Here is a 22599-nt window from a genome sequence, read left to right as displayed (position 1 = left end):
AGTTACATGATTGGTTAATTCTATTTAGGCTTGTTTTCCTTCATTTATATGATGTCATTGTGTTTCCTTTACTTTTTTGTTTGCTTGTTAGTTTTCTTTTATTTCTGAAAAACATGTTTTATATAAGACGTTGTAATTGGTAATGGCTTCTGTGAGTTTATTTTTGTATTCTTTATGTGTGGTTTTTGTTTGCTAGTTTACTCCAACAAAAGAGCAGCAAACTATGAAGACTCTAGAATAAATAAAGTGTATTGTCGTAGAGATGATTAATCAAATTACGATTATTATCGGGAATGGTTCTGATCTGTGTAAGATGGGTTGCATTGCCACAATGTCTACAGAACATGACTTTTGTAAACATTGTGTAATAAAGTTTATTAAAGCCAGAAAGCACAACAACAAAAGCAAAACCTCAATTCTCAGTGCAGATGTTGCATTTGCTTAACACTGTGTCTGGACACAATGATCAGCATGAGTACTGTAAGTGCCTGAAAAAGCAGGTATGGGGTTCAGTGGTTTTCCATGGTTCCAGTTTCTCTAACTCCAGGTGATCAGCTGCTATTTTGAGATGTATCTTTCTTGTCATCTGCACCTCAAAAACATTTCTAGAATTCGACCTTTTCTTACTTTTGACTCTGCAAAAACTCTTACTGTTTCTCTTATTCATTCTCGTCTCGACTATTGTAACTCTCTTCTAATCGGTCTCCCTCTTACCAAACTCTCCCCTCTCCAATCTGTCTTGAATGCTGCAGCCAGGATCATATTCCTCACCAATCGTTACACCGATGCCTCTACCTTGTGCCAGTCATTACACTGGCTACCCATCCACTCCAGAATTCAGTATAAACTTATTACCCTCACCCACAAAGCCCTCCATGGCTCAGCACCACCCTACATCTCCTCCCTTGTTTCAGTATACCACCCTACCCGCGCCCTCCGTTCTGCTGATGACCTGAGGTTAGTATCCTCAATAGTCAGAACCTCCCACTCCCGTCTCCAAGACTTTACACGTGCCGCGCCAATTCTTTGGAATGCACTTCCCAGGTCAATACGATTAGTCCCCAATCCCCACAATTTTAAGCGTGTCCTGAAAACGCATTTATTCAGACTGGCCTATCGCCTCAACACATTAACCTAACCTATCCCTGTGTGGCAGAGTCAAAAGTTTTACCATAACCAGGTTCCCAGCATCATGTTCCCACATGCTTTATGCATCCATTAGCCCTCTGTGTCTGTACTGTTACACACTTAACATTATGGCTGGTCCATACAATCAGGGCAACTGTTACCACCCACCTTTCGTGTCTACCTCTTTCCTCATAGACTGTAAGCTTGCGAGCAGGGCCCTCACTCCTCTTGGTATTTGTTATAATCTACTGTATGTGATTATTGTTATGCTGTAATGTCTATTGTCTGTACAAATCCCCTCTGAAATGTAAAGTGCTGCGGAATATGTCGGCGCTATAAAAATAAAATTTATTATTATTATTATTATTATTATTATTATGTGAATGGCTCACCATATAATTTATTTTTGCACTGGGTTCATCAAATCTGTTGGTTATTCCGGTTCACACAGGGAAGTCCCAAACTGGAGACACCCTTTAATGACATCAATATTCCTTGAGAGGACACATGGACACACATGATCTTGAGGTAGTCCCTTCAAAAGAGAAGAAGCTCGCCTGCTCCACAGCTTTGTTCATGAAAAAAAGTTTCCCACTTATCACTGCCACTTGTAGCTTCCAGAAAAAAATATTTTTTAAGACTGTGGTTTAAAACAAACTCATTTCTAACCATACTGTATGGTTTATCTGAAAATATATACAGACCACAGTGTTAGACTGGGTTGGCAAAGGCCCACCAGTAACATTGATTCTTGAGGGCACTGTTCAGCTGCGTGCAAAAATATCCTGACCCTAGTACACAAATTTACCTCTGCTTTTATGTAATATTAATTTAGGTATCTTGTTTAATGAATAATTAGAGTAATTATTGATTAACCCCTTTCTGACTGCTGACGGGATAGTACATCAGCAGGCAGACTCCCCTGCTTTGAGGTGGGCTCTGGCGGTGAGCCCACCTTAAAGCCGCAACATGTCAGCTGTTATTAACAGCTGACATGTGCCTGCAATAGGTGCGGGCGGAACCGTCATCCGCCCACGCCTATTAACTAGTTAAATCCCACTGTCAAGCACTGACAACGGGCATGTAACTAGAGCTTCCGGCCGCCGGGCCGAAGTGAGCTCATCGCCAACCCCGTCACGTGATTGGGGGTCGGAGATGCATTGCCTGTACAACCAGAGGTCTCATAGAGATCTCTATGGTTGTTGCAGGCAGATCGCTTTGAGCGCCGCCCGATGACCGGCGCTCAAAGCACTGCAGAAAATCTGCTACATATGGGCGATCTGCTCATCGCCCATATGTAGCAGAGCCGATTGGGTTGTGCACGCTTCAAGCCTCCTATGGAGGCTATTGAAACATGCCTAAATGTAAAAATAAAAAATATTTAAAAATAAAAAAACCTAAAAGTTCAGATCACCCCCCTTTCACCCCAATCAAAATAAAACTATTAAAAAAAATCACACATACACATATTAGGTATCGCCACGTTCATAATCGCCCGATCTATCAATAAAAACATCATAAACCCGATCGCTAAACGGCGTAAAAAAATTCAAAACGCCAGAATTACGTTTTTTTTGGTCACTGCGACATTGCATTAAAATGGAATAACGGGCGATCAAAAGAATGTATCTGCACAAAAGTGGTATCATTAAAAACTTCACATCGGACTGCAAAAAATAAGCCATCACTCAACCCCAGATCACGAAAAATGAAGATGCTACGGGTCCTGAAAAATTGCGCATGTTTTTTTTTTTTTTTTAGCAAACTTTGGAATTTTTTTCACCACTTAGATTAGGCTACTTTCACACATCAGGTTTTCGGCGTCAGGCGCGATCCGGCGTCGTGCCGGAACGCCGGATCCGGCAAATGTTTTGTAAAACCGGATGTGACGGATCCGGTTTTCTGCCGGATCCGTCTTGTTCTTGACAGACAAAACCGGATCCGTCTCATCCGGTTCATCCGTTTTTCTATCCGTTTTTCGACGGATTACGCCGGATCCGGTTTTTAAAAACACCCCTTGTGGCCTTCCGAACGGGATTGGCTACTGGAAAACTATATATAGCGTGTTCCTACAGCCTTCTTTGACAGGTTGTAGAGGAGAAAGTGCAGGTTGGAGAGAAGAGCAAGTTACTGGCGAAGATGGATGTTGTGATTGGAAATATTTTGAAGAATTTGGCGGATTTTATAGCGGAGGCGAATCATTTGAGGGTGATTGTTCTGGAGAAGGAGAGAGCGAGACAGCAGCGCATCAGGCATCGTAGACGACGTTTGTGGATCCACCCCATCACAGCCAAGAGAATGACGCGTGGGGTCTATTCTACACTCTGCATGGACCTTCGACGAAACCCGGATACATTTTTTGGATATGTTCGGATGAAAATGGAGAATTTTGATTACTTGGTGGAGCGCATTGCACACCTCATAAGAAAAGCGGACAATTATTGCCGCTTCTCTGTTTCACCCGCAGAGCGTCTGATGGTGACTTTAAGGTAAGCCACATTTAATGGATGTGCTCGCATCAGAGCACACTTTCACTGCAATCTTGTTGGTGGTAGTTTGTATCTCCAAGTGTTATAGCTGAGTTTTGGTATGTAATGCTGTGATTTAAAACTAATTGATTGTTTTTTAATTCCCCACAGATTTGTTGCAACTGGAGAATCCCTTTTGTCACTGCATTTCCAGTACAGACTCGGGATTTCCACCATATCTGGAATAGTGAAGTACACATGCCGTGCACTGTGGGACTCCTTAGCTGAAGAGTTTTTACCAGAGCCCACAACAGAGAGGTGGATTGAAATTGCTGACAAGTTTCAACAGATATGTCAGTTTCCCAACTGCTTGGGCGCTGTGGACGGGAAACATATCCGCATTGTAAAGCCAGCCAGATCGGGATCGGAATATTTCAATTACAAGAAATATTTTTCAATTGTCCTCATGGCCATCGCTGACGCGGAATACAAATTTATTGCTGTTGATATTGGGGCCTATGGCCGCTCCAATGACTCTCAAGTTTTCAAACTGTCTGCCATGGGGCGTAAACTGTATGGAAACACCTTCCAGTTCCCACCACCTAGACCGCTGCCGCAAACATCTGGTCCACCTATGCCATTTGTCTGTGTAGGGGATGAAGCCTTCCAGCTGTCAGAACACCTTTTGAAACCATACTCTAGCAGAGGATTGACAAGAACAAAACACATTTTTAATTACCGCCTCACAAGAGCAAGAAGAATGGTTGAATGTACCTTTGGTATTCTGACAGCCAAATGGCGGGTCCTATTGACTGCGATCAACCTCAAGACAGAAACTGTGGACGAGGTGATCAAAGCTTGCGTGGTACTCCACAATTTTGTTATCTGCAAGGAACCCATTTCTATTGAGGACACCTCTGAAGAAACCACCTTGCAAGATTACCATGACATTACCACTAGAAGTTCTGTGACGGTTTCAGTAATGAGGGACAATTTTGCACTATACTTTATGTCACCTCACGGCAGAGTACACTGGCAGGATGACAGAGTGTGAAAGATTTGTGCCCTTAACCAAACTTGTGTACCTTCTGGACCAACAGTATATACCTTTGCCAACCAAAGTTGGCTATCTTGTCATGGTCTCTATTTTTAGCTTTAGGCCACAGGTGTGTACCTGGTTGTGTTTTATGCAAAGTATTTCACCTTTTTACAAAAGTTGTGTACATTGTTAGGAAATCACCAACAATAAACACAACTTTTTAGGTGAAATACTTTGCTTCAAACACAACCAGGAACACAACTGTGGCAAAAAGCTAAATTTTACCCACAGTTATATACCTGGTTTTGAATACCTTTTTACCTTTTAAATACCCTGTATTTAACCTTTTTTTTTAAACATATTTCGCCGCAGAAAGAAATGACAGACAACCAGTGTAAACAATAATTTAACTTTTATTTAAAATATTTTTTTTTTGTAAACTGTTTTTAAAGTTCAAAAAACTTTTTTAATAAAGGGCATTTTTATTACAAAACACATCATAAATCTGTGTAGTGTGGGGTGGAAATACTGCTGGAGGGGCTGCGGGACACTTCGACACTGGGAGTGTGGAGAGAGGATTGGGATCGTGGTGGGGAAGGAACAGTTAGAGGTGAAGGTGTGGAAAAAGCTACAGAATGGGTGGACATGTGGGAGGCAGAAGAGGTGGTGGGCGGTGGAGTGGAGGGTTGGGCAGGGACTGTAGGAGCAGATGATGTTGATGGCAAGTTGTATGGGGAAGGAGTTTGGTACGGGGAAGGAGTTTGGTACAGGGAAGGAGTTTGGTACGGGGAAGGAGTTTGGTATGGGGCAGGTTGCTGGAAGTGGGGAGATGTCTGGTACTGGGGAGGTTGCTGGTACTGGGGAGGTTGCTGGTACTGGGGAGGTGGATGGTATGTAATAGGAGGGGGAGGATGGAAAGTGGCTGGAGGGGGTGCAGATGTAATAGGAGGGGGAGGATGGAAAGTGGCTGGAGGGGGTGCAGGTGGAGGAACTACTGTGGTGGGAGAAGGAGGTTGGGAGGTAACGTGCTGGAGAGCACCGTGGCATGAATGCATTACATGCATCTGCTGGGTAGGAGAGAGCGTTTCCATGCGCTCCACAACAGACCTGAAAAAGGTGTGGTTTGGCGAAGATCTTGCTTCTGAATGCATGGTTTGCAGAAGTGTCTTCACCTCCAGAATGCTGGAGTTGATCTGCTGAAAGCCTGCGGAGATTTGCTCTGACAAGACTTTTAGACAGTTCTGGAAAGATGCATTCAGATGCAAGAACTCTGGCGCATAGCTCTTTTCCTGACCCCTCTGCCGCTGCCGCCCAGTACCCGCAGGTGTACTAGAGGTGGCAGGGGCAGAAGGGTGGGGTAAAGGGAAAGCGATCTCCTCACCAGCAGCTTCATGTAATGTAGGCGGCCACGATGCTCCTGTGCTGGTGGATGGGACAGATGGGTCGAATGTGTGGGAAGGCTGGTAAGGTGCAGATGTACCGGGGCGGTCGAAGTGTCCCTCGGTGCCGGTCTCCTCAGGGATCGCCTCAGAAGGGTCCAATCGTGCAGGCTCCCGAGTGCTGCTCACCGTGCTGTGGAATAAAGAGAAAAAAAAACAATTAAAATAGTGACATGGTATGGCCCTGGCTGAAAAATAAAAGTTACATCTAAACATTTTTTTGTCACATGTGGTGTGTAATATTTACCTTCTGGTGACCATTGTATCCCGGAGGAACTCCTCCTTGAAACGATCCCTCACAGACCGCCACTGCTTCACAATTCTCTCCCCTGAAACGAGAAAGGACAAAGTGGTTAGTATACAACATCAGTGTTTTCCAAACTCCAGTCCTCATGGTCCCCAGGGGTCATGTTTTCAGGATTTCCAAAGTAAATAGAAATCCTGAACACATGATCCGTGGGTACCACGAGGACTGGAGTTCGGGAAACACTGGTTTAAATCAAGCAACCGGTACTGTATATACTTACGCTCTTTAATCTGGGCCCGAGCTTCGAGGTCCTCCCAGCGGTCCACAAGGAGCGAACAGATTTCCTCCCAGAGTCGTCGGGTAATGATAAGGTCAGCGTGGCGGCGGTCAGCCATATTCCAGAGCGGCTCCCTTTCTCTGACGAGATCGATGAGGTGGTCCACATCGATTCCTCCATCCTCACCGTCAGAGTCGGGAGCACGCTGTGAAGGCTGTTAAAGAAAAAGACAAAAATAACATAATTAGCCTCCACAAAAGAAATGAAATAAAAAGTGCAAAAAAACAAAGCAAAAATATTTATGCTTACACGCTGGTGACCGCCGCGTTGCTGTCGCCGACGACCCTGGGAGGCACTGCAAGGACCTCTTGGCCGAGCACCAGATTGGGAAGACTAGAGAAGAAAACAAAAAATGTTATGTCTTTGGATGTAGGCATTTGATTGCTGTGTGTGGTCTGCAGAACATTGTTTTCTATGTGTTGTGTGTAGTGTGATGTTGTGTTTCTGCGTTTGATGCCAAAATCTTACCAATTGTGAGCCCACTCCATGTGTCTGTCCACCCCTTCCTTCTTCTTCTGGGAGCTCCTCTTCATCTTGTGATTCCTGTTTTGAAATAAAAGGCAATGAATAGACATATATTACAGAGATGATGGATTTTGGAAATAAAAACTTACCGTCAAACGCTGACGATGCGAGGGAGGGCTCCCAGAAGAAGATGTGCTGTCTTCCTGCTGGCCAGACTCCATGGCTGTGGGTGGTGTTCCTGCTGCTGCCATTGCTGCTGCTGCTGCTGCTGCATCTCTTGGGCGGCTGTTGAATAAAGAGAAACAACGGGCCAATGAATATCTTGATATTACATAGCCCTAGTTTGGAGGAATGGGGGATTTGATAATTACCGTCTCTCATCTGCTGCTGGACTCCCCTCCCGTTGTTCAGCATGCTGCTCCATTTGGGGTGGTGCTGATGGTGCTGCTGCAGATGTCTCCTGCCTTCTCCTGCTCCTGGTTCTTGGCTTGGGTGGCATGTTGGGTGTGGCTGAGGGTCCCACTGTCTTGCTTTTATATATGTCTTGTGGGCAGAGCTACTGAGCATGCTCAGACCAAAAAAACCGGATCCGGCCACCGGATCCGGCTGTCGCCAGATCAGGCGCATTGCGGCGCTCATAGGCTTTCATTGTGTGAAAAAGCCAGACACGCCAGATCCGGCGTGTCCGGCTTTTTCGCCGGAGACAAAAAACGTTACAGTAGCCGTTTTTTCCAGACGCCGGATCGCGACACATTGCCGGATCCGGCAAAAATCGGATGAAACGCATGGCCATCCGGCTCGATCTGGCTCTAATGCAAGTCAATGGGGGGGAAACCGGATGCGGCATTGCATTTCGCCGGATCCGGTTTTTGTCAAAAGCGCCGGATCGCACCTGACGGCGAAAACCTGATGTGTGAAAGAGGCCTAACAGAGAACCTAGTCATATTTGGTGTTTATGAACTCGTAATGACCTGGAGAATCATAATGGTAGCTACGTTTTTGCCTTTATTGAACCTAGCAAAAAAGCGAAACAAAAAACTGTGCTCACCACCAGAGCCCACCTCGAAGCGGGGGATACTGCCAGCTAACGTACTATTCCATCAGCTGGCAGTAAGGGGTTAAGAAACAACAGTTTATAGTCTACATTATGACATCCGAGACACTACATAAATGTGCATCAATGTCAGTAGCAAAAGCAATTGTTCAAAAGTGTTTTTCAGAGAACTTTCGTTTATAATACATATAGATATATATCTCGAATAAGATTCCAGCAATAGTCAGCCAGCATTGACGTACTCCACTTTCCATGGTACCATCAGCACAATATCTTGGTGAAATCTATCACCATGTTCATCGCTAACGGCACCAAGATTGGCTGGGAAAAAGTCCAAGTGAGAATGTAGAAAATGCATTTTTAGTGACATATTGCATTTCAGCAAATGATATGCTGTGTCCATGAGTTGTTCAAAGTTCGGTGCCCTGCTGTTGCCAAGGAAGTTGAAGGTCACATCTTTAAAGGCTCTCCATGCCACTTGTTCAGCACCTTGCAAAAGACCATCAAATATACTGCCATTCATTATATCTCTGATCTGTGGGCCAATAAAAATAACTTCTTTAATCTTTGCATAACTTATTCTTGGAAATTTCTGTCGCAAGTAAGAAAAGGCTTCCGATTCTTTGATCATTGCTTTGACAAAATTCTTCATAAGCCCAAGTTTAATATGCAAAGGAGGGAGAAATATCTTTGCTGGATCAACAAGAGGATTATGTTTAACATTCTTCTGTCCAGCAACCAGGTTTTCGCGGAGTGGCCAGTCCTTTCTGAAATAGTGCATTTCTCGTACACGTGTCTTGCCCAGAGCGGGACACTCAGGTCGCCGGGCAGCGTTAGATTCAGGAGGTCTCAGGGGTGGTGTCCGTGCCCGGTGCCTGTGCTCCAGGGACAGTGAAATGGGGGCTGAAAAAGAAAGTAAAAATAAAAGAAAGTTGAAAAAGAGCACGTGACGCCAGTTGGAGTGTTCGACTGTAGGATAGCCGGCACTGCAGATGATCCCGGGGGGGAAGATGGTGATGGCAGTGCAGATGTTTAACCCCCTCCAACCAGGGTTGACTCCCAGAGATTGTGATGGAAGTAAATGGCACGGAGTAATAAGGCAGGAGACAAGGAAAGTCGCTTTATCATTTACTGTACTTCATTTGCAGTCCAGAGGAGATATTACAACTCTCACCAGGTTTACAGTCTGCTCTGAAAGATGGGAGTTATCCTTCTCTCTGCTAAGACTCGGTGTAACCTTCCTGCTATTCTATCCCTTCAGGGACCAAGGCATCCCGGACTTTGAAACTTCCAGTACAGCAACTACTCACTGTGTTTTCTTCCCTTGGCAACTTACAGCTTGGATCCTGTGTGAGGCACAAGTTTCTTCTTGCACAATCCTTCACTGATCCTAGTTTTCTGTAGTCTTCCTGGGGGAAAACACTCTGCTGTTCGTTGTATAAACCCACACAGTCTCTTAGCTTACCACCCTGCTCTAAAAGCATGGATGGCCTAGGGACTGATTTTTTGATTCATTTAAACTTTGCTCCTGGAGGGAGCACATGTTATGGCTTCCAGGAGCATTCTCCATTTTCTCCACCATCTTCTTCACAGAAACAACATCTCAACTCCTCCCCCTCCCAGTTAGGGTACATCTCCAAAGCTCTAAGCTTCAGGGAAGTAAGGGAGTGAGGTAAAATTGTGTGTATAGTGGTCTCTGGCAGAGAAAGCATAACTCCTATTGCTTACAAAACACATACAAAACAGTACATATTTAATCATTTTGTGGCAGCAAAGACACAGGGCGCCACACATGACTGTCACACTCACAAATAAAACAACAATACTTGGTATATCCAAGCTGCAGTCCAAGAAGAAGTGCAACAACTTTCAGATCACCACATATGTTCCAGTTATAATTTCTATAATTAATGTGGGTCAACAGTAACTCCATATTCTCGTACGTTTCTTTCATGTGTATGGATTTTCTAATAGGTATAGAAGGATAGATATTTCCGTTATGTAGTAAAACAGCCTTCTGACTTAAAACTGATGAGTCAATGAACAGTCGCCATTCCCTCGGGTCATGTTCGCATGCAAGACCACCAAACAACCCCAAGACGTCATTGCAAAAGGTTAAACTGTTGACATGGTTGAAAAATTGATTAAGGTCTTCTTGACTGCGAAAAACAGAAACTCTTGTTCCTGGTAATAAGAGATTCCTGTTGTGAACTCTCTTGATCTGACTTCTGAGTCGGGGCTCCCTCTGGTGATTGATGCGGGTAGTGGAGCTGGTCGTGTTGACAGAAGTCTATCACCTGAAGACGATGATTGGAAGTCAGGGGTTACAGACTGGGAGGATTTAAGTGAGCAAACTTCCTTCAGTTGCTGCTGGTGATTTGGTTTCTCTTCCTGTGCATTGTGAAGTCTGCCTTTTCCCTTCCTTGGTCTTGCATCATTCTGATAAGTTATTTTGCTGTAATCTTTTGCATTTGATATAGTTTTTGCCTATCTCTGCTTTCTGCTTTGCTGTGTGGGTTCAGCATTATTCCCTGCGGGGATTTGTGCTGGACCCCGCTCATATGTCACAGCTTATGTCATTCTGTTCATTATTGCTAATTCCCTGTTATATTAGTATCTTTTGCTTTGCTTCCAGTTCACACCAGAATGCTGATCTAGTGGGGGAGAGGTCGTGTGGCCTCAGTGTTTTTGTATATCAGACGTGTTAGATTTTTTAGGGTTTTTTCGTGATTGCAGACAGTATCTTTTCTGTCCTGTCCTATCTAGACAGTTTGGGCCCCATCGTTTGCTCACTCTATTTTCTGCCTGCGTTTGTGCCTCATCTTTTCTCACTGACAAATGTTTGGGGTCTATCTATTCCTTTGGGGTTCTACTCCAGGGCAGTTTAGCTTTCCCCTTTCTTGCTTTAGGCCTAGTTAACTCTTTGGCTGTGCCGAGGCTTCTAAGGCATCGTAAGCACGTCCAACGGCTAATGCTAGTTGTGTTGTTAGGTTTAGGGGTCTGCAATCTGCTAAGTTGCCAACCTTTCTGGTTTCCTGGTTGCTTAGCTAATTCCATGGTAATCCTGCTCGGTGACCGTATCATAACATATTCCATTCTTGTAGCCTTGATCCTAATAATTCTGCCTGCCTCTTTGACAATTTCAAATCTCTGACCAAGTCATCAGATCAGCTTGACTAAACAGATATGGATTAGATGTAGAAGGCTCAAAATATAGGTCTGCAGCAGTTTAGTTTTCCACTGACATTGTTAGTGTCATGATCCAGCCGGAGTTTATTTTCTGCTGTCTTCATTCTGGACTGGACATGCGGGGGTTAATCTCCTCAGCCTCGTTCTGGAGCTAGCTGGGCTATTTCAGTCTGTCACAGCCTGCTGACCAGTGTTATTGATAGCTCAAGCTTCCAGCTTAGAGCCTCTGACCCTTGTACCTTGGTGCTCCTGCCTTTGACTTTTATCCACGTGTATGACCCGGACTGATCTCTGACCCCATCTCTTGGTATTCATCTCTGCTGCTACGGTCCCTCTCTGGCATTTGATTCCCCGGCTTGTACCCCGACCACGTATTTCACCTCACGTTTTTGGACCCTATTCTCATGTTTTGGCTTTCTGATCCTCGGCATTTTGACTACGTGTATTGCTGCTGCTTTTGGTACGTCTGCTCCTGATAGTTTCTGACTCGGTTCGTCTGACCATTCTCTCTCATTACCTGTGACACGTGTGCGGTTGTTCAGTGTTGTTACCAGTAGTGTGTAACCTCTCTTCCCTCACCAGCTCCACCTGGTGGAAGTTTCACTACAGTTAGTTCATCTTCGTCATCCTCCATTGTCCATACTTTGGGCGGCTTTGGAACACGAAGACTTTCATCGTGTGGCACTGGTCTTATGGGTGATGGAAGATTAGGATATTCTATTGATTTATTGTTCTTTGCTGAATATCCTGTTACATTTGTAAGACAGAAGTAGCAATCAGTTACATGATCTCTCTGCTCTCTCCATATCGTTGGGAAAGCGAACGGCATTAAAGGTCGTGATCCACTCAGCCATGCTCTAAGTATGTCAGTATTGTCTTTTGATTCCTTCCCTGCCCAGGAGATGTGGTATGCTCCGTACACGGTCAGCCGAATGATTCACTGCGCCTGCGCGGAATTTGCATAATAAGTGCTTGCATCTGTGTAGATCAGCAATTCATGTTATTTCAGTGGAAAATTCAAAATATACTGTTTCAGAAAAAGTTCATACACGAGTTTTTAGAATTATAACAGAATATTATAATGTTTCGTATCATTTCTCAAAAACTTTACGTGATAGGAAAAATCTAAAGTCATTGCTGAAATCAAAAGTCATTTCTGAAATCAGCATGAAAAAAATCTTTCAGGAACACTCAAAATTGTCCGAGGGGCAAAACTTTGATAACACAGTGTTATCTTTTCTATTATTTCTAAACACTGTTTTTCGGTGATTCCTTTGTATCACCATTCATACTGCACCCACACACACAAATGATACACCATTTGAAAGGTAAACTTGCCCCCTTCAGCAAGAAAATAGCCAAACAAACCACACATCCACGATTTGATCACAAAATACAGTTTAAACATTAATTTTCATAAACCTGCTGTATGGAAAAATGAACAGCAGGTGGCACCACAGTACCCCAAAGCACACTACCAATACATTTGTAAACATGCACTGCTTTTTCGCTGATTACTTTGCCCCACACACACAATACACCATTTGAAAGGTAAACTTGCTCCCTTCAGCAATAAAACAGCCTAACAAACCACACATTCATGATTTTATCACTAAATACAGTTTAAACATTCATTTTCATAAACCTGCAGAAAGACACAATGACCTTCAGGTGGCACCTCAACCGGAAAATATTTTATGGCCTCTACTTATCAAAACAATTTATTGTATTACCAATCTACATATATAAATACCTGTCTGTGTTCACCAGTTCATGAAATACATTTATATTTGACCAGCTTGCTTATTCTGAAATTGCCTGTGCCCCTGACGACCAATGTGCAAAAATTTCGCATGGGCCAAGCTAGTATATAATATTATAAATTATTCTTTTTGAATAATTACCACTGATTCTTGGAGCAATCATTTTGATCTGTGTAATACGGTTTGTGTTGGCACAATGATTAGATAACTAGTTTTTGGCCACATTTGTAGCATGGGAAAAAAGTTAATTAAAGCCAGAATAGTTAGAAAACCACAGCAACATCTCACTTCCTAGGGATGATTTTGTATTACTTTTACACTGCTTAAAAGATATTGAGGGCAAAGTTTGGCAATAGTACAGTAGGTGCTTTAAAGTACATCCATTTGCCCTCAATGGGAAAATCAACAAGGTTGTCAATCCTGATACTTAGTCTTTAAGACAGAGGAGCATCTAGCTTTCTCTTCTTACTTTCTGACAGTGAATTCCAAACTTGTATCAACAATGGTATGTACTAAAGAATTAATGGAGCTATGATAAATTATCAGCCACAGGGCTGGGCTACGAAAAGTGCTGTATCAGAGTAAGCTCATGGTTTAAAAAAAAATCAATTAACAAATCAGAGGAAAAACAGTCACTTAATATTTTATGTTACCTTCCTTTGTAGACGTCAATATAACCTATTTGTTGTAAGGAATAAATAGTAACCATAGTAAGACCTCCAGGACATGGACATAGCGTACAAATCCCATACCGTAGCTAACAGGCTAACAGGATAGTTAAAAGGGTTTATCACAATAGTCCAAGGATTTAGGTGTATTTGTCATCTTGTCTCCATAATGCCTCTACCTGATAGCCAGTCATGCACAATAGGCTATGTGCACACGGTGCGGATTTTGCTGTGGATCCGCAGCATTTCAGGCTCTGTGGGTCCGCAGCAGATTTAGGTGCATTGTACAGTAACATTGTTTTCAATGGTAAACTGAAAAATGCTGTGCACATGCTGTGGATTTTTCCGTGCGGATTTGCTGCGGGTTCAGATCCGCAGCATGTCAATGCTTTGTGTGAATTCAGCTGCAGTTTCACACCTTCTCCATTGTAGAGGTGTGAAACCGCAGGGCTAAACTGCAGGCTAATCCGCAGGTAAACCGCAGGACTTTTGACCTGAGAATTTACCTGCGGATTTTTCCAAATCTGCCCAGCAAAAATCCGCAGGACATCAGACTACGTGTGCACATAGCCTTAGACAGGTGTCAGCCAAATGATTCTTCGTCCGATCGTTTGGCCGGCAGCCATCTCAGACATTTCTCAAACACACAGGAGCACTCACTGCTCTGAGTGCTCATCTGTACTTTCTGAGAAAGCCGTCAACAAACATCTCTGCTGACGGTTTATCACCGGGAGAACGAATCAATCAGCAGTCCAAAATCGGACATGCCTGATCAACATCATCAGTTGGTTGATGCCCCCATACACATTAGAGTGTTGGCCAAACCCGTTGACATCAACATTAGTCTAATGCAGTGTTCCCCACCTCAAGAGCTATATCATTTTTAGAACCGCCTTAGTGTAGCCTGTCTGATAATTCCATCATCTGTGAAAAACTAAGGATATCCTAAAAACATGATCTGATGGTGGCTCTTGAGTATTGGATTTGGAGAACACTGGTCTATAATATGTATGTGGGACTTTAGCTGGATAAATAATGTGTTTTAAAAAATTTTTCTTAGAGTGCCAAGAATGGCAACATATATTTCAGCTGAAATGTCGACTTACTTAAATCTACATTATTTTGATCTTGTTTTTTAACATTACTGAGTGTTAGGAACCTCTCTAGATTTGGGTCCGATGGAAGATATTTCATGTTAGCATTTGACAGTAATCCCTTTGATGCAAATGTTTGAGTAATGATAATGATGGCCTTCCTCAAGGTCAATGAGCAAGCTTTCTTAAAAGAGATTATTTATTTGATTATCATTATCACTGTCACATTGAAAAATTATTTCTATAGAGAAGGTCATAAAATCATAATAATGTTTATGTTGCAGGGCTTACTTGGATTTAAATGAGTTGAAGCATCGGCTCAATGTGACTGGATCAACTCAGCTAAACATTTTCTTTGCAAACTCATCAGATGAGGAGCTGGCTGGGGTCGCCACATGGCCTTGGGAGAAAGAGGTTCTTACTCATCTTGGTACGTGGTACTTTTTGTCCATTTCTATATTCTAAAGTCAAAATCTGGTTTTATAATATTTAATTTGGTTGTCTCACAAAATAGCTCTAATTGAGGTTCTCATTCTGGTGAAAAGTGGAGACATATAAATTGTTCTGCCGCAAGTGGCTAACAACCCATCCAAAACTGATAAGAACAATGATCATGGTGAAGAGAAGAATTGGACAATTTTATTTTAAACACTCAATTTTTGTTGTTGTTTTTTACGCCCCAGAGATAGGTAGGAACTTATTCTTATTGATAACACTTTAACTTATTTGTATGGTGTAGTCGGGAGAGGTAGCTGTTGAGCAAATGCTCGTTCTCTGGTCTAAGGGTACATTTAGTATTGGAATGTTCAAATTGACAATAGATAGCAAACTGAGTTGGAGAAGGAGTAAAAGAAATTGTACTGAATATTTTTCATTTTTGACTCTAGTAATTATCCATATATCCCCAAATTAAAGGTGATTTTGGCTTTCTATTGGCCAAACTGGTGGTTGGCTTACAGCCATCTCTCCCAACCAACTCATACATATCCATTTTTGACTTGTCCAAGTGTTCTCTTTGAGCCCAAATACCTTCGATAGCTGTCGGCCAAATATGTGTTTGGCTGACAGCCATCTCACCCAACCCCCCAAATGGACGTGAACATATGGCTTCGCCAAGCGTTCAGTGTTTTTAATTGGAAGAGGGAAGAACAAAAGGATCAAGTGTATAAATTCAAACAGTCCATTCCTTCTCTCCCCCAGTATTACCTCCTTGTTGAGAATCCGGAAGCCCCAATACATAATAGATGAATCCACCGAAATCGGTGCGTCCGGCTGAATTTAATGTAATGTGTTTGGGGGAAAGTACCGGTTTTGTATTCCAAAGTATATAAAATATATAGAAAGGTGATTTTGCTTCTTTTTCGTACCAGTCGCTAACATTTTCATATTAGTTGGGAAAAATTGTCCACCACAGCTATAAATTGTCCATGTTGTTGTTAGATAAATGTTCTATAAATTAGCAGTCAGTTTAATGTAGTATCATTAATACTTCTTTTCTAGATGTGACATTATTTCACAGCGTTTCAATTTTTTGAGCTCTGACTGCAACATTATCTCATAGGTGTTTTAAAATGGACTACATTATCAAGTAGCCGGAAATAACTGTACATAGCCATTTAGACAAAGGAATTTCTTTACTCTACTTTCCAAAAATGTTCTCATTTGTTTCAGTAAATCTAAGATGATTCATTTAAAAAATATATAATGTTTTTGTTACAGGGGGTATTGTTATGAATCCATCATTCTTTGGAGTTCCTGGCCACACACATACCATGATCCATGAAATCGGTCATAGCTTGGGACTGTACCATGTCTTCCGTGGTATTTCAGAGATTCTCTCTTGTAGTGACCCCTGTATGGAAACAGATCCCTCCTATGAAACAGGAGATCTCTGCCATGATACCAACCCATCCCCAAAGCATAAAACATGTGGAGACCCTGGACCGGGACCAGGAAATGACACTTGTGGCTTTCAAACTTTTCTCAACACGCCTTATAATAACTACATGAGTTACGCAGGTAGGTTACGTCATCCAGGTATATACATATATGTGTATACAAATATATTGTGATCATGAAATGAACATCCCAATTCTAGAGATGAGCAAATTAATTTGAGCTGAATTGAACTCTACTAGAATTTTACAGAAATCCACATTCGGCAAAATGTGGATTTTTTTGTAATTCGCTTTCTTGCGGATTCAGCAGAATGGCGGCGGCCACTGGCTGACATTTTTCTGAAAGCCATCAAAATGTTGAAAAATAAAAAAAATCCTTATACTCATCTTACCTCTCACCTCTCCGGCTCTTCTGCATCACCCATCCGCTCTTCGCCTCATCTTCAGATCACCACCATTCACGCTGATATCCATAGGCCTCTCACATTGGGCCAGGACTTAAAACTTTGAGGCCTGGGAGGATTCTGCACAAGCACACAAAGGGTCACGTAGTAATGACATCGCGGTGTGCGCCATGACCTTGTGCATGCAAGCACATAACCCTACTGAGTCTCATCCAAGCCTGAAGTCCCAGTCTAGTGTGAGAGATCTGGAGAGTTAAGCACTAGTGACAGGCATGTGAAGACCGGACGGGTGACTATGAAGAGTGGAGTAGACGGAGAGGGGAGTGGTGAGGTGAGTGTAAGGATTTTTTTCATTTTTTTCCATCATACTTTTATTATGTTTTGGGGTCTGGAGAGACCTCAGAGTACAGAAAAGGACATTGCATTTGTGGAGAATAAATTCTCTGTGAATCAAATAACTCATGAACAGGCAAATTCGAATTTTGCTAGATTCACTCATCTCTACACAGCTCCCATTTATAATATTGAAAATCAAAAGTTAACTTCAGCAAAGATTTAGATTTGAAAATAAGCCTGTTAATAGTTTGTAAATGATGCCTCAAAGTGAATATCCACCCTTGAATATTATTGTGTTTTTTTCTTTAATCTATTCTTATTCTATATTTATAGTGCTTGACGCTCCATTTTTCCAACACCGTTCTATTAAAATATTGTTTCTACATTAAACGCAATATGCTTTCAGAATTCACTTTACCACTCAGACGTCTATGTTGAGAAGCTGTAAACTGATCCTTCAGTGAAGCTGAAAATCCTTCTTATCTCTTCCCTTTTCATAACACAATTTGAGAATTAAAATATTGGTAAATGAATGTACCCAGCTGCAGGTTAAAATAAAGAAATAAGCCTCAGCAGTTTTTGTTGTCTTCATTACTGTGGCAATGATCATGGGCTCTACCCATTTAGACGGAACACCCATTTCTGAGCCGCTGAGGTCACTGATTGATAGCTGCACTGTTGATGTGACTGCAGCATCACAGCCCCTACTAGACATCAGGATCAGCTGCAGCTTGTTTTTTTTATAAGAACCTGCATCGGGGCCCTATTTTTACTAAAATAAAACAATCTCTTTTAATAATCAGTTCAAAAGATAGGGCTAATGTCTGATACAGATAAAGGAATTTTGTCTGGCATGTTGCGGTAGTGAAGGTGTAGGTCCAAAAGTTCAGGACGTGGTTGAAATTTCAATTTTGTTAATGCACTGTTTTTAATGTGAGCAAAGTGTCATAAAATATACATTAGGTTCTCAAAATAAAATATCCAAGAATGCTGAACACCTGTCCACATAGGGCCATGAATTAAATTCTTTCCAATATTACGATGGTTCTCCCAGTTTTATGTAGCAAGGACGTACCTAGTTTATATTTCTCACAGTAAATAAGCATTTGCAAGCCTAAAGTATCCAAGACTGAAATAATTGATTCAATCTCATGAGCAGTAAAATATTTTGAATATTGTCCTTGACTCTCCGAAACATGTCCACAACACCTGTAAAGCATGATGGAAGACCAGTGCAAATGCAAATATCTCGAGCTGGACTGATGGCATCGTAAATGGCCACCAGGAGAAACACACTTTAATACATCATAAAATATAATTTGGGTAAATTTAGATTGTTAAATAAAATCATTTCACAGCAAGATAATGCTTCAGTGTTGTGCAGATTAGGACTTGGCTAGAATGGAATAACCGCTGTGGTCGACGAGAAAAATCCAGCCTGTAGGTGCTCAGTGGAATGCAATAAGGAGCACAGGGCAAGTTCTCAATGTGGCACAATACCAGGTGCAATAACTAAAAAGTCTGGCACAAGCGTCAGGATGGCACTTGGATTGTTTACTCAGGCAACCTCTCTTTGATCAAAGACTTTGAGGGTTGTAGAACACTACGAACATTAAGAGGTGGGGGCCCTTCCTCTTCCATTTGTGCTCTCCCAGACATGGAACATACTTAAATTGAAGGCTCTCTTAGGTAATCATACACTGGTGGAACCCCCACAAAGAATTCCATGTAATGTCTGCTGGCACCATCACTACTACTCAGCTGTGTCATGAAAACAGACTTCCTTGGCATGTGGCCTTTGCTGGCCCTACCCTCAGCCGACTGCGATGACCAGACAAAATTCTCCTAGCCCACCATATCGTTCAAGCAGCCAGATCTGAAAACAACTCCTGGACTAAAATGCTATTACACAGTATTCATACTAAGTGCAATAGAACAGAAGGTATAGATTACTAAAGCAAAGCTTCCACTTCTACTCCTTACAACCCCAGACAATCTTTCAGTATGTTCCCACTGCATTTTTTTCAGTGGGAGGTCCTTCAGAAATCATTCTGTTTTCTGGTGTTTTCTTGGTATTTTGTAAGCCTGGCCATTTTTTGCTAGCGTTTTTTGGTAGTTTCATAAAGTGCTTTTTGATGTTTTAGCCCAGCATCTTCCAGGCATTGTTTAGCCTTCGTGTTGACCTCAATTGTAAAGTATGGATCGTCTTCCTAAAGGAAAATGCCTGAGGAATAGACATGTTACTTCTTTTAAATACTTGGCGTCTTTGAAAGCCTGAAGTGTTTAAGAGATGCTAAAAAGCCTGAAGATTTGAGGAACAAGTTATTTACCATTAATAAAACTGGACAACTTTGGAAATTTTTTAGCACTTTTTCCAATGTTTTAGGGGTGGAGCAAGTCAAGGAATGAAGTTAGAACCGACTAAACTTTGACAAGACCCTGTAAGAAACCTGAACAGGTAACAAAGGGACCAAAGATACCCAAGTACCAATGGTTTCCAAAACCCAAGCTGACATAGTGACAAGGTGTGAGGGGCTGCCAAAAAAAACCAGACAGCCTGTTGGCAAAATGTTATGTTGCTCATGAGATTGAATCTCCAGAGGATTTTTACAGAAGTGTTTACCGAACCTTAAAAATATCTCCATATTCCTTTGATAAACAGAAATTCTCCTGAAAAGAATAGAAGGCATAACATATGCAAGGAGCTGGCAGACTACTCAAAATGTGATGGGTTTAATTATTATTAATTTTGCTTAATTTGACTAATAAATAAATTAAAGTATAAAATAAAGCATTATTGTGCCATTACGCACAAGTTATTTCACAATAGTTGAGCAACATTTATTAGAAAATGGCCATCCTATTTAAACTACAGTTGAAAATTTAGTTTTGACTGGAATTAAAGGGGTTATGCTTTGCAAAAATAATGTTCCATGTAAATGTGTCATACATAAACTTAAAGGGGTTGTCTAGTGAAAGTAAGCTATCACCTGTCCTCAAGATATATGATAACTTGTTGATTGGTGAGGGTCCAATTGCTGGAATTTTCATTCCTGTTAGAAAGGAGCGGCAATGTGAGTGCTCAACCGCTGCTCTATTGATTTCCTATGTGACTGCAGAGTTCTTGGCTGATTTAAGCAGCCCTACAAAGAATAAATAGAGCTGCGGTTGGGTGTCCAACTGTCACAATGTGACGGTCTGAAGTAAGGAACACGGGCCTAAAACTGAAGCCCCAACTATACCTGTCCAATGAATACTCTTGATGGTAGAGAGGCCTGGGTCTCCAAACTTATTTTGCTCTTGTTAAACCCTAATCTGAGGCATGGGACAGAAATGTAAGGGAAAAAAGACACAGAGACAGACAGGGGTAACTGAAACCTACTGTCATATATACTCTTCCCCCGCTCACAATCAACAGGGCCACCTGCCTCCCCACAAAGAGAGGATGTGACACTGCCACCATCACTAGTGTCAAGAAGCCTCTCCACACTGTCCCATGGAACTGTTCATCTCTCCATCCATCAAACATTTTAGAGAAAAACTAAATTTGCCCCTAACCACCCATGCTCATCAATTTCAGCATTTCAAAATTACTCTCCATCTAAATGCTTCCATTCCGTCTGGTGGAAACGAACAGTTTAAAAAATCTGATGGCAGTGGCTGTTACACTATATGTTGTTCCCAGCCACTACTACTTCTCCTGGCGAGCCATCGCTGCCCTGCACACACATGTTCCAGATAAAATCAGGTGTGCACTGCTCAAGAGCAGTGGACTGGGATGAAAGAGCAGTCAGATGAGTGCCTGGTGGTGTGCGACAGCAAAACCTGCTAGCAGCACTTGGCCTAGCCAAAAAAAATTCCATGGAGTCTCCCCTATGTGCAAGAACCAACAAAGGCTAAACAGACATCTGTGGGCTGATATTAATAGCCTAGGAAAGGGTTATGGATATTGGTCCCCTCCCAGATTAAGAACATCAGCTCTCAGCAGCCCCAGAAATGGCGCATTCATAAGATGCACCAATTCTGGCACATAGCCTCCACTCTTCCCACTTGTACTGGTGTGATGGCAAGTGGGGTAATATTTTTGAGGTCAATGTCAGATTTTTTTTATTGTCAGATTGTAAGCTTGCGAGCAGGGCCCTCATTTCGCTTGGTATCTGTTTTGATCTATGTGTTTAATGTTATGCTGTAATGTTTATTGTCTTTACAAGTCCCCTCTAAAATGTAAAGTGCTGAGGAATATGTTGATACTATAGAAATAAAATTATTATTATTATTATTATTGTTATTATTATTATTATTATTATTATTATTATTATTAATGTCAGATGACATCAAGCCCCGAGGTTAGTAATGGAGAAGCGTCTGTAAGACACCCCCATTACTAACGCCATAGTCTTATTGTAATAAAGAAGACACATCCAGAATAAAGTCCTTTATTTGAAATTAAACTCTCCACCCTCTTTTATCCATTTATTTAAAAAAATGAAAAATAAAAAACATATTCCTCAACTGTCCGACAAGAAGATAATCCATACATGCCCTACGATGAGCTTCAACTCTGCTACATCTGGATTTCATGGCTGAGAGCTGGCATGATGTGAGTTCTTAGCCTTGAATATAGATCAGAAACACTGAGCAGAGACTGACGATGTTACTGCAGCACCGAGCAGTGACGTCAGTAAGTTGAGCAGAGTTCATAGTCGATGAACTCCGGAGACCTCACTGACATCAGTGTTAGTGAGAAAGTTCTTTTCACCACTGCTCACAGCTGCTGGCTCAGACGTTGTCATTTGTATGACAGCATGGGATCTGCAGCTCTCTGACCGGCGGTAACTTGAAAGGTTACCGCCAATTAAAGCTGATGTTTCTCATTTTGTCACATAGATGACAGCATGGGAAACACTGGATGTTGGGCCCCCCCATTCATTTGAATGGGGTCCAAATTCGGGTACAGTTCTTGTACACAAAACAAACTATTTTAAAATGCTCGGCCCAACCTGCTGAACCTGAACATCCATGGATTCACCCATCACTAGTCTTGGGTAATTTAGCTCCAGGGAGCAAGTT

The 22599-nt window shown here is 42.1% G+C and overlaps 1 protein-coding gene across 1 annotated transcript in view; it reads left to right on the top strand.

Annotated features, from left to right (window-relative positions):
- Positions 1-22599, top strand: part of PAPPA (pappalysin 1) — a 482150-nt gene that overhangs the window by 116821 nt on the left and 342730 nt on the right. The window contains exons 3-4 of the mRNA XM_073573135.1: positions 15176-15321; positions 16611-16910. Coding sequence (XP_073429236.1) covers positions 15176-15321; positions 16611-16910 — 446 coding nt within the window. The remainder of the gene's footprint in view (positions 1-15175; positions 15322-16610; positions 16911-22599) is intronic.

The sequence above is a fragment of the Dendrobates tinctorius genome, unplaced genomic scaffold (assembly GCF_039654945.1).
Source record: "Dendrobates tinctorius isolate UK_male_01 unplaced genomic scaffold, ASM3965494v1 ptg000034l, whole genome shotgun sequence".
NCBI lineage: Eukaryota > Metazoa > Chordata > Amphibia > Anura > Dendrobatidae > Dendrobates > Dendrobates tinctorius.
Note: the sequence above shows the minus strand (reverse complement) of the source record. Positions and strands in the feature narration are given on the sequence as shown.